At 44.9% G+C, this 10,875-nt stretch overlaps 1 protein-coding gene across 1 annotated transcript; it reads right to left on the bottom strand.

Annotated features, from left to right (window-relative positions):
- Positions 1-7,020: 7,020 nt before the first annotated feature.
- On the bottom strand, positions 7,021-7,476 carry LOC148784443 (secreted RxLR effector protein 78-like). The gene has a single exon (XM_088876832.1). It carries the CDS (start codon positions 7,474-7,476, stop codon positions 7,021-7,023), a length of 456 nt encoding a protein of 151 aa, XP_088732958.1.
- Between the last annotated feature and the right edge of the window lie 3,399 nt (positions 7,477-10,875).

Genomic DNA, 10,875 nt, shown 5'->3' with positions numbered 1-10,875 from the left:
CTTGCCCACGGTCTAAGATAACGAATATCCACTGACAGCCGTCTTCTGGTGCCTCCTAAGAGGTTCTGATAGTATGAGACAAACTCATGGGCGATTTCCCCTAGATCCGTGTGTGTGAAACCATTCTCATCATTAATCTGTAAGATTCTTCTCATTACTCGTCTCTGTGCAATTTTACGAAAGAAAACCCGGGAACATTGGTCTCCGTCTTTCATCCACTGCATCTTGGCTCTCTGCTGCAGCATAATTTGTTCAAGTTTTGCCGCTTTAGCATAAACGACTCGACAACAATGCTCCAGAAGTAAATATAGCTCATTTTGTCTGTCAGAGCTCACCAACTGTTGTGCCTCATCAAGAAAACCTTTGGCTAGTTGGACATTCATCGTCAAATCTCCCTTATTTCTCCTTTGTAGTCTAAAGATTGGTTTAAGTGCCTTCAGTTTACGTGTCACAGCATACATAGGAATACCAACAATCTCATGATGCCAAATATTCTGCACATTGTGGATAAACTCAGGTGAATGGGCAAGATAGTTATCAAATCGAAACATGCCTCCATTATGTTGTTGTATATCCCCATGTAAAACCAGTGGAGAGTGGTCAGATGTCCGTGGAGTAAGGCTGTGATAATATGCGCTCGGGAACCTTGCCAGCCAGCGGTCATTAATAAGAATCCGATCCAGCCGCTTCCATAAACTCCTCATAGACGTACTGCAATTATGCCACGTGAACCATTCACCTTACATAGGAAGTGGGATCAGCCCCGCCTCCAGAATACCAGCATTAAATTCTTCGGTGGCCATCCTTATATCTCCTGAGATGCCACATACTTCGTTAAGGTCACGTACTGCATTAAAATCCCCTCCCACCATCCACGGGATGTCAGAGCATTGCTGAGCTAGCGTCTCCAGTGCCGTCCATAAATTCCGACGATCAATCACCTCAGATGCCCCATAAACAACAGTGATAATAACAGATTCATTGTCAGCCATATTAGTAACCCGACAGTGAATAAATTGATCTGCCGAGTCTAAGATATGGACATCAACAATATTCTCATCCCAAGCTAGCCAGAAGCGATTACCAACAGAAGAATAATCGACAAACCATTTCCAATGTGGAAGTAAAAACGATTGAATATGCATAACATTATTCAAACGAACACGAGTTTCAAGAATGCCTAGGAAGTGTAACCTGTATTCAGAGACCAAGTCCTTCAAAGCGAGCTGATGGTCTCGTTTGTTCAGCCCACGGACATTCCACACAGCGATGTTCAACATGGATCATCGTCCATGGGGCTGCTTGTGTTAGGACCCCCTGAATGCTCACCTGCATCATCAATTAAATGCAAAGCGTCAAAAGCATTATAAATAACAATTGCCTTACCTCTCTCTTCTTGCTTTGAGTGGTTCAGGTCCACATGTCTATCTCCCTCATCTGCTTTGGGTATATCTTCAACCACTGGTTTCATCGTCTTACGTCCCTTAGTCGGAAGTTGCGGTTCTGCTACATTGACTTTCGGCACATACACATTTACTGTTGGCTTCGTCGGTTTGCGGGTTTTGTTTAGTGCACAATCCTTGTCCGAATGTCCCAATGACATGCACGCTGTGCACTTTGGCGGGAGCCATTCATACTCAACGTCAACTTTGCAAGGTGTCTCCCCTCCTTCTTCATCAGGTGCCATGACAATAATATGTTTATGCAACTTTTGTGTGGCATCAATCATCACACATACACGAGCAAAGTCCAGTCTCGTGCATGCTCTTGTAATCGCGTCGGGGTAAAGGGGCTTCCCCACACCACTCGCTACAGTGCTCAATCCTTCTGTCGTCCAAAATTCCATCGGAAGGTGTCGTAATTTAATCCAGAGGGGCACTTGTGTATGCTTCAACTTTCTCATGGCCATCCCCGGTTCCCACTTTTGAAGAACTATCGGCTGCCCTTGGAACAACCACGGGCCTCCCTCAATTATCTCCACCATATCAAAAACTGTTTTAAACTGAAAAAAGAAGAATCCGTTTGTGGTCGCTGTCACCTCCCTTAGTGCTGGCCAGACCGAATGTGCAAACTCCTTAAGGTGATGATAATATGGCCGTTTGCCCAAGAAATAGCCAACTGCAGTAGATTTCCAACGTTTAGACCCATTACGTACCGCATCTAAAGAAGGTCGCACGACAACCTCTCCGTTCTGCATTGTTGGGGCAATGAATGATAAGGTTTTCCGGGTCGAATGATTAAATGCATGCGCTATTTTGTCGTCGATAATTGTATCCGGGTATGCGTGCAACGGGATGTTTCCAACGTACAATCCCGTTGGAGGAGGAGCATCATGCATAGCTTGATTTCTTTCCACAGAATTGCTGACATCAGCCCTATTTTTGCATGTGTCCGTGCTGATGTCAGCCCTAGCTCTCCTTGTATCATCGATGATGTCAGCCCTAGATTTGATAGTGTAATTGCTGACATCAGCCCTAGGAGCAGCGATGATGTCAGCCCTAGCAGCAGCGATGATGTCAACCCTAGCAGCAGCGATGATGTCAGCCCTAGCAGCAGCGATGATGTCAGCCCTAGCATCAGCGATGATGTCAGCCCTAGCATCAGTGATGATGTCAGCCCTAGCAGCAACGATGATGTCAGCCCTACTAGGGCTGATGTCAACAGTATGTTCCAAGCAAGCCTCCATGTCACTCACATTCCCCGCCACATCAGCTCCGACGTTGTCCACCATGGCGTCCATGTCAGCAACATTGCACACGTCATCCTTCGTCGGAATTCCAACGGTCGCCGGCGAGATCTGGTTCTCGTTGCTGCTGTGCAAAGCCGCCGGCGAAGGCAGGTTCGCGTTGCTGCTGTGCAAAGCCGCCGGCGAGGTCTGGTTCGCGTTACTCAAAGCCGCCGCCGAGATTTAGTTTGGGTTGTTGCTGTGCAAAGCCGCCGGCGGAGGAGGAGGAGGTGTGATTATTCTCCCACGCACAGCCGGTCGATGCTGAAGTGTCGCTGCCATTCCGGTTCCAAGACTCGTCGTCGCCTGTGTTGTACGTCTCCGGCATACCTGTTTCAGCTCGCGAGCAAACGGGTGTTCGTCAACATTCAAGCTTTCCGCCGGCAACCGCGACTTCTCAATCCCAAATCGAGCCTCCCATCGTCGTTTCAGTTCGTTCAAAGCATCCATGGCCTGTGAGTCGCCATGGTCGATTACCTTGTGTGCGAGAGTGAGGAACTCGTCCAAGTTGAAGTCGCGTGGAGACGAAGACGAAGACCCATTTCCGCCATTGTTGACGGCGCGAGACCTCAGTTCCAGATCCGGCTGTTCACCGCCTATTTCTTCACCATTTCTCGTCACCGACGTTCCTTCCACCTCCACAGGCGTTGGGCTGCCATGGGAGACACCTTCAGTCGCCGGATCGGAGGAGGCCGGCTCTTCTTCTTCCATGGCGGGTTCTTCTTCGCGCAGCAACTGTTCATCTTCCTCCCCTCCATCCCCGGCCACCGGACGGCTGTCGTCGTCCTCTCCACCAAAGTCGTCGCCGGCCGGCGTTTCTCCTCCATCGCCGGTCGGAGTTTTCATGGGGAAGACAATAGTGTGTGTTATTGGTGGTGTAGTAGTGTGTGTAGTAGGGAGAGAATTTTTAGTGAGAGAATTTTTGCATCATGGCTTTGCACTTGTTTGGGTTCCCTATTACTTTTGTGAAGTGGATTGAGGAGTGTGTGACAACACCTTCATTCTCTGTTGGGCTAAATGGGAAGCCCCGTGGATTCTTTCGAGGAGCCAGAGGACTTTGGCAGGGTGACCCTTTATCACCCTACCTATTTGTGCTTGTGATGGAAGTCCTACACTTGGGCTTCCTGCAGTTGATTGATCAGGAGGAGATATTTTCATACCATTGGAAATGCGAGGCAGCCAGGATCTTTCAGTTGGGGTTTGCTGATGATGTGATATTATTTTGCCGTGCTGATATGGACTCCCTAAGAATCTTTAAAGCAGGTCTGGATCGTTTTGCCGAATGGTCGGGTCTCAGACTGAACGTGCAGAAAAGCCACCTGATTATCTCACGCTAAGCGCAAGCATTGCGTGAGGAGATGTCGCTACTCGGATTTCAGGAAAGGGTTCTTCCAATGAGGTATTTGGGATTACCACTTATATCGTCTCGACTAACTATTGCAGATTACCGTCCACTATTACTGAAGATTGACAAACGGATCGCTGGATGGGAAGGTACCACTATATCTTATGCTGGTGGAGTACAAATTATTAAATCTGTACTTATAGCACTGAGTCTTTATTGGGCATCGACATTTATATTACTGAAGAAAGTTTTTAATGAATTTGAGAAAAGGTTGCGAGCTTTCTTGTGGAAGGGAACGACGAATAGTGGCTATGCCAAGGTTCCGTGGAAAGATATATACCGACCAAAGGAGGAGGGAGGACTTGGGTTCAAGGATATCAGTACCTTGAACAGTGCATTGATGACAAAAAAACTATGTGATGTCATTAGATGCGACAGGACATTGATCTGGGATCAATGGTTGTACCAGGGATACCTACAACACACCTCTATATGAACGATTACGGATCATGGCGACTCATGGGGATGGAGGAAAATCCTCCGATTGCGGATGTTTCTCCGAACCATGGTGGACTACTGAATTGGAGATGGGAGGAATTTCTTCTTGTGGCAGGATCTGTGGCAGCACCTTGGCCCTCTTTGTGACTCTTTCCCACGAGGACCGAGGCTAACTTGGAGTAGATGAGTCATCCAGACTCAGCACGGTGATTCATGAAGGAGTATGGCAGTGGCCCCTTATCACGGATCTTGAGTGTTTGGAGATCACACATGTACTACCCTCTATTTTTGGAGGGGAAGACCGTATAATTTGGAGATTCGAGAATGGTCGACCAACAGCACAGGCTATTTATGAGTTATTTGAACCACCAGGACTAAAAGTAGGCTGGTCTTCACTACTTTCGGGATCATTTAAAATTCCACATCACATCTTTATTCTATGGCTTGCCATCCAAGGCAAGTTGGCTACGACAGATAAACCATGGCTCACTCACCCTAGCCCATGTATCCTATGCAATGAAGGAATGACAGATACACATGCATATTTATTCTTCCAATGCAGATTTAGTCGAAGATGTCTCACGAAAATTCGAAGAACGATACGATTCTTGTGGCCCAATAGAGAGTGGAAAGATGACATTACATGGGCTTCACGGAGATGGAGGGGTAAACATATCATCAACATGTCTTATAGAGCACTACTTGCATCATGTGTATACCACATTTGGAAGGAAAGGAACTTGAGACGATTAGATCACACCGAGAGGACGCCTACTACCATAGCATTACTGATCATTGAGGACATTAGACAGCGAATCCATAGCATCCCACTATCTAGATCAGTCAGTACACGTGCTTTATTTTGATTATGGCAAATTCCTTGGCCTGTCGAGAGATAAACCATTTGGGGACCAAATTGTTGTACTGTACCAATTTTACTTAATGAAACTTACTTTTACCGAAAAAAAAAGGTAAAGAAGTACACCAAATTAATCCTCAGTTGGTTTCTCCCTTGTTAGCCCAAGGGATACACAATCCTCTAAGTAATGTTCATGTACTAATCGATTCAGGCAATGAAATACTATGGATACATTGTCTAATATCCTTAACTATCATTACTACTATGGCAATAGGAGTCTTGTCTGTATGCTGAAATCATTTGACGTTCCTTTCCTTCCAAATGTGGTAAACACATGCAGCTAGTAATGCTCGGTAGGACATGTTAATAATATGCTTACCCCTCCATCTTTGTGTAGCCCAATTGATGTTAGTATTCCAATCTCGGTTGGGCCAATGAAATCGAACCATACTTCGTATTGCTATGAGGTATTGTCGGTTGAATCTGCATTGAAAAAATAAGTGGTTATATGTCTCCGTCACTTCCTCTCTGTATAGGATACAAGGGCCAAGGTGAGACAGCCATGGTTTATCTGTTGTACCCAATCTACCAAGAACAGCAAGCCATAAAATAAATGAATGACGTGGGATCTTAAGTGATCCCGAAAGTAGTGAAGACCAGCCTACTTTCGGTCCTGGTGGAGCAAAGGGTATGTAGAGATCATGAGTGGTTGGTTGCACAGTATTGGTTTTCCAAATTATACAGTCTTCCCCTCCATGAATTGTAGGTAATGCATTCGTGATCTCCAAGCATTCAGGGTTCGTGATAGGAGGCCACTGCCATTCTTGTTCGCTAATCACCTGATTAAGTTTAGCCGCCTCCTCTATTCCAATTAGCCTAGGTCCTCTTGAAAACCTCGTCAGAAGCATTCCAAGGTGATGCCACGGGTCCTGCCATAAATAGATTGTTTCGCCATCCCCTATCCGATAGTCTACCAAATCCTGAATAAAATCCCGCAGCTGTAGGATTTTCCGCCAACTCCATGAGCCTCCACGTTCCTTGATTGTCCAAATAGATGTTTAACGTAGCCGTCCTTGGTAAAGCCAGTCTACCCAAATCGAAGTTCTGTCGCATCTAATGATATCACATAGCTTTTTAGTCATTAGTGCACGATTCAAGATATATATATCCTTGAATCCTAGTCCCCTTCATCCTTTGGTCGGCATAGATCTTTCCAGGCTACCTTGGTGTATCCACTGGTTGATGTCCCCTTCCATAAGAAGGTTCGCAGCCTCTTCTCAATTTCATTAATAACTCTCTTTGGAAGGATAAATGCCGATGCCCAGTGCAAGGTCAATGATGTGAGTATAAATTTGATAATTTGTACTCTGCTTGCATAAGAGATGTTCATACCTTCCCATCCAGCTATACGGTTGTCAATATTCAATAACAGTGGCCGACAGTCAGCAATCTTTAGTCTAGAGGATAAGAGGGGAAGCCCCAAGTACCTCATTGGTAAGACCCCTTCTTGAAATCCTAGCATGGCAAGCATCTCATCACGTAATCCTTGTGCTGCACGTGAGATTATGAGATGGCTTTTCTGCACGTTTAGCCTCAGTACCCACCAATCTCCAAACCGATCCAACCTGTCTTAAATACTTTAATAGATTCCATGTCTGCATGGCAAAATCGAACTAAGTCGTCAGCTCCTAGCTGGAAGATTTTGGCTGTCTCGCATATCCAATGGAACGTGAATGATTCTTCTTGGTCAATTAGCTGTAGAAAGTCAAGATGTAGGACCTCCATCACTAGCACAAATAAGTAAGGTGAGAGAGGGTCACCCTGCCGAAGTCCTCTGGCCCCCTGAAAGAACCCATGGGGTTTTCCATTTATCCCTATAGAGAAGGAGGGTGTAGTAATACAAGCCTCAATCCACATGATGAATGTAGGTGGAAAGCCGAATAACCTTAATGCTGCAATCAAGAAATCCCATTCAACCGTCTCATAAGCCTTCCGGATGTCAACTTTCAACGCACATCGAGGAGGGAGACGTGATTGGTTATATCCCATGAATAGTTCTTGCGCTAGCATAATGTTGTATCCAATGCTTCGTCCGGGCACAAACGCCGCTTGGCACGGACTTATAATTTTATCCAGCAGCATACTTAATCATTGGACCATGAGCTTGGTGATAATCTTGTACAGCACATTACCAACAAGATATAGGCCGAAAATCACCAACAGTCATAGGGGAGTGTACCTTTGGTATATTAAAGCAAAGTTTGTTTCCCTTTTATACAAACTTGTAGTTATTATAATGCTTTTCAAATTTACCATACAAACTCTTGTGTCTAGACCAACGTTTGGGTCATGTTTCGTCGAATTCTGAGAACGTTCAAAATTTAGTTATTTTGCACGGTTTTATTAAAGTAAAGTTTGTTTTCCTTTTATTTAAACTTGTAGTTATTATTACGATTAGCAAATTTACCACACAAATTCTTGGGTCTATACCAACGTTTGGGTCAAGTTTCATCGAATTCTGAGAACGTTCAAAATTTAGCTGTTTTGCACGATTTTTTTTTTTTTTGGGAAAGGTAAGCTTCAAAAGTAAAAGGTAAAGAAGTACACATGGCATAATCATAGTGCGAACCCACGAAATCTATGGAAAAGATTGGACCACATGATGATCAATGATAGATGGATGTCGCGATTCCCGACATCATATTATATGTCTCTCTCCACGCACGTCGGACCATTCTCCAATGGTGCTATGCGGGGATATAAAACAACAATTTGGAGGTATGTTCCGATTCGATAACTACCTCATCCTATCTCCGGAATTTATCCCCAGTGTGAAGCAGGTTTGGTAGCATAATATCATAGGGACGTCAATGTATGCCGTAACAAGGAAACTCAAAGCACTTAAACCGGTGTTTAGAGAGCAGAGGAGGAATAAGGGGGACTTATCACACAATGTCCAACTAGCTAAAGGGTTTCTTGTGATGGCGCAATCGCTTGTTAGTTCAAATAGGCGGGATGAACTATACCTACAGTTGGAACACTGTTTCCGGTTAGTACTAACTAAAGCGGCCAAACTTGAACAGGTTATGCTTCAATAGCGAGCAAAAATCTAATGGATGAAGGGAGGTGACCAGTGTTCCCGGGTTTTCTTTCGTAAGATTGCTCAAAGGAGATCGGTGAGGAGAATCTTACAAATCAATGATGATCATGGAGCCACTCACATAGATCCAGGAGCAGTTACCAATGAGTTTGTAACATACTACCAAAACGTACTTGTTCTTTTTTTTTTTTGGTAAATGTAAATTTCATTAATAAAGAATAATGGTACAGTACAACATGTGGTCATCAAATGATTTATCCCTCAACCCAAGGGATACGCCGTAATCTATACAATGCTCGTGTACTGACTGACGAAGCTAAATCAACGCTAAGAATCCTCTGCCTGACATCATCGATGATTAGGATACTCAAAGTGGCCGGTGTCCGCTCAGTGTATTAAAATCTCCTCAAGTTCCTCTCCCTCCAAATGTGGTAGACACACGATGCTAGTGTACGGCAAGTACTATTAATAATGTGCTTACCTCTCCATTTCCGCGTCGCCCATTCTATATATGTTGTCCAATCCCTGTTAGGCCAGTGAAAGCGAGTTCGTCTGCGAATCTCAAGAAGACACTGACGACTAAATCTGCATCGGAAAAATAAGTGTGAATGAGATTCTGTAGTTCTCTCATCGCACAATATGCACGCTCCCAGGTGAGAAAGCCATGATTTGTCCGTGGTAGGTAGTTTGCCAAGGATTGCGAGCCATAAGATGAACGAATGCCGAGGGATCTTCAGGGATCCCGAGAGTAGTGAAGACCATCCTACTTTCGGCTCAGGAGGATCAAATAATCGGTAGAGGGCTTGAGTAGTAGGTTGCCCTTCGTCACATCTTCACACCACTCGATCCTCACCTCCAAGATTAAGCGGTAGGTTATGTGTGATCACCAAATATTCAGAGTCCGTGATGGTAGGCCATTGCCATTCTCCAGCTGAAATCACCAAACTGAGTTTTGCTGATTCTTCAAGTCTAAAATAGCGTGGTCTACGAGGGAACCGCTCAATAAGTGGACCCAAGTGATGCCAAGGGTCTTGCCAAATAAAGAATCTACCTCCATTTCCAATCTGGTAATCCATAATAGAGCGAAGATATGGTCAGAGCCTGAGCATTCTCCGCCATCCCCAAGAACCTCCCTGCTCACGGGCAGTCCAAATTGATGTATCCCGTAACCGGCCTTGGTAAAGCCATTGAACCCAGATGGATGTCCTGTCACACCGGATAACATCACATAATTTCTTGCTCATTAATGCGCGATTCAAGGTAGAGATGTCCTTGAATCCATGTCCCCCCTCATCTGCTGGTCGACACACATCTTTCCAGGCAACCTTGGCGTAACCAGAAGACTTCGCACCCTTCCATAGAAAGTTCCTCAACCTCTTCTCAATTTCATTGATAACTTTCTTAGGTAATATGAATGCAGATGCCCAGTATAAACTCAATGCCGAAAGCACGGTTTTGATGATTTGCACCTTCCCAGCATATGATAATGAAATCCCTTCCCATCCAGTAATGCATGCATCAATTTTCGAAATAAGAGGTTGACAGTAAGAGATAGACAATTTAGAAGAAATTAAGGGGAGACCCAGATACCTCATTGGTAGTTGCTCCTCTTAAAAGCCCAAAATCTCCAACATCTGGGCTTTCAATCCTTGAGCCGAACGGGAGATTATTAAGTGGCTTTTTTGAACATTCAGCCGAAGGCCCGACATCTCCGCAAACCAGTCCAATCCCTCCTTGAAGACTCTAATGGAGTCAAAGTCAGCTCTGCAGAAAAGAAGTAGGTTGTCTGCAAATCCCAACTGAAAAACCTTGGAGCTCTCACACTTCCAATGATAGGTGAATTGCATGTCTTGCTCAATTTGTTGCAGGAATCCCAAATGTAAAGCTTCCATGACGAGAACAAACAGATAAGGAGATAGGGGGTCCTCCTTGTCATAATCCTCTCGCTCCAGTAAAGAACCCATGAGGAATTCCAATTAGACCAATCGAGAATGATGTAGTCGAGACACACTCCTCAATCCACCTTGTGAACTTAGGTGGGAATCCGAACAACTGCAAAACTGCTAGCAAGAAGTCCCACTCCACCGTATCGGCCTTCATGATATCCACTTTAAGCGCGCATCTGGGGGGGAGGCGCATCTGATTATAGCCCGAGAATAGTTCCTGAGCTAGCATAATGTTGTCTCCAATGCTTCTTTTCGGGATAAATGCTGTCTGACAGGGACTAATAACCTTCTCTAGTAAAACACTAAGTCTCTGAACAAGTAGTTTTGCAATGATCTTGTATAAAACATTGCAGCATGAAATCGGTCTAAAAATCATTAACCGACATAGGAGTGTGTACCTTT

The sequence above is a fragment of the Sesamum indicum genome, linkage group LG13, assembly GCF_026168435.1.
Source record: "Sesamum indicum cultivar Baizhima isolate 11 linkage group LG13, ASM2616843v1, whole genome shotgun sequence".
Lineage (NCBI taxonomy): Eukaryota > Viridiplantae > Streptophyta > Magnoliopsida > Lamiales > Pedaliaceae > Sesamum > Sesamum indicum.
Note: the sequence above shows the minus strand (reverse complement) of the source record. Positions and strands in the feature narration are given on the sequence as shown.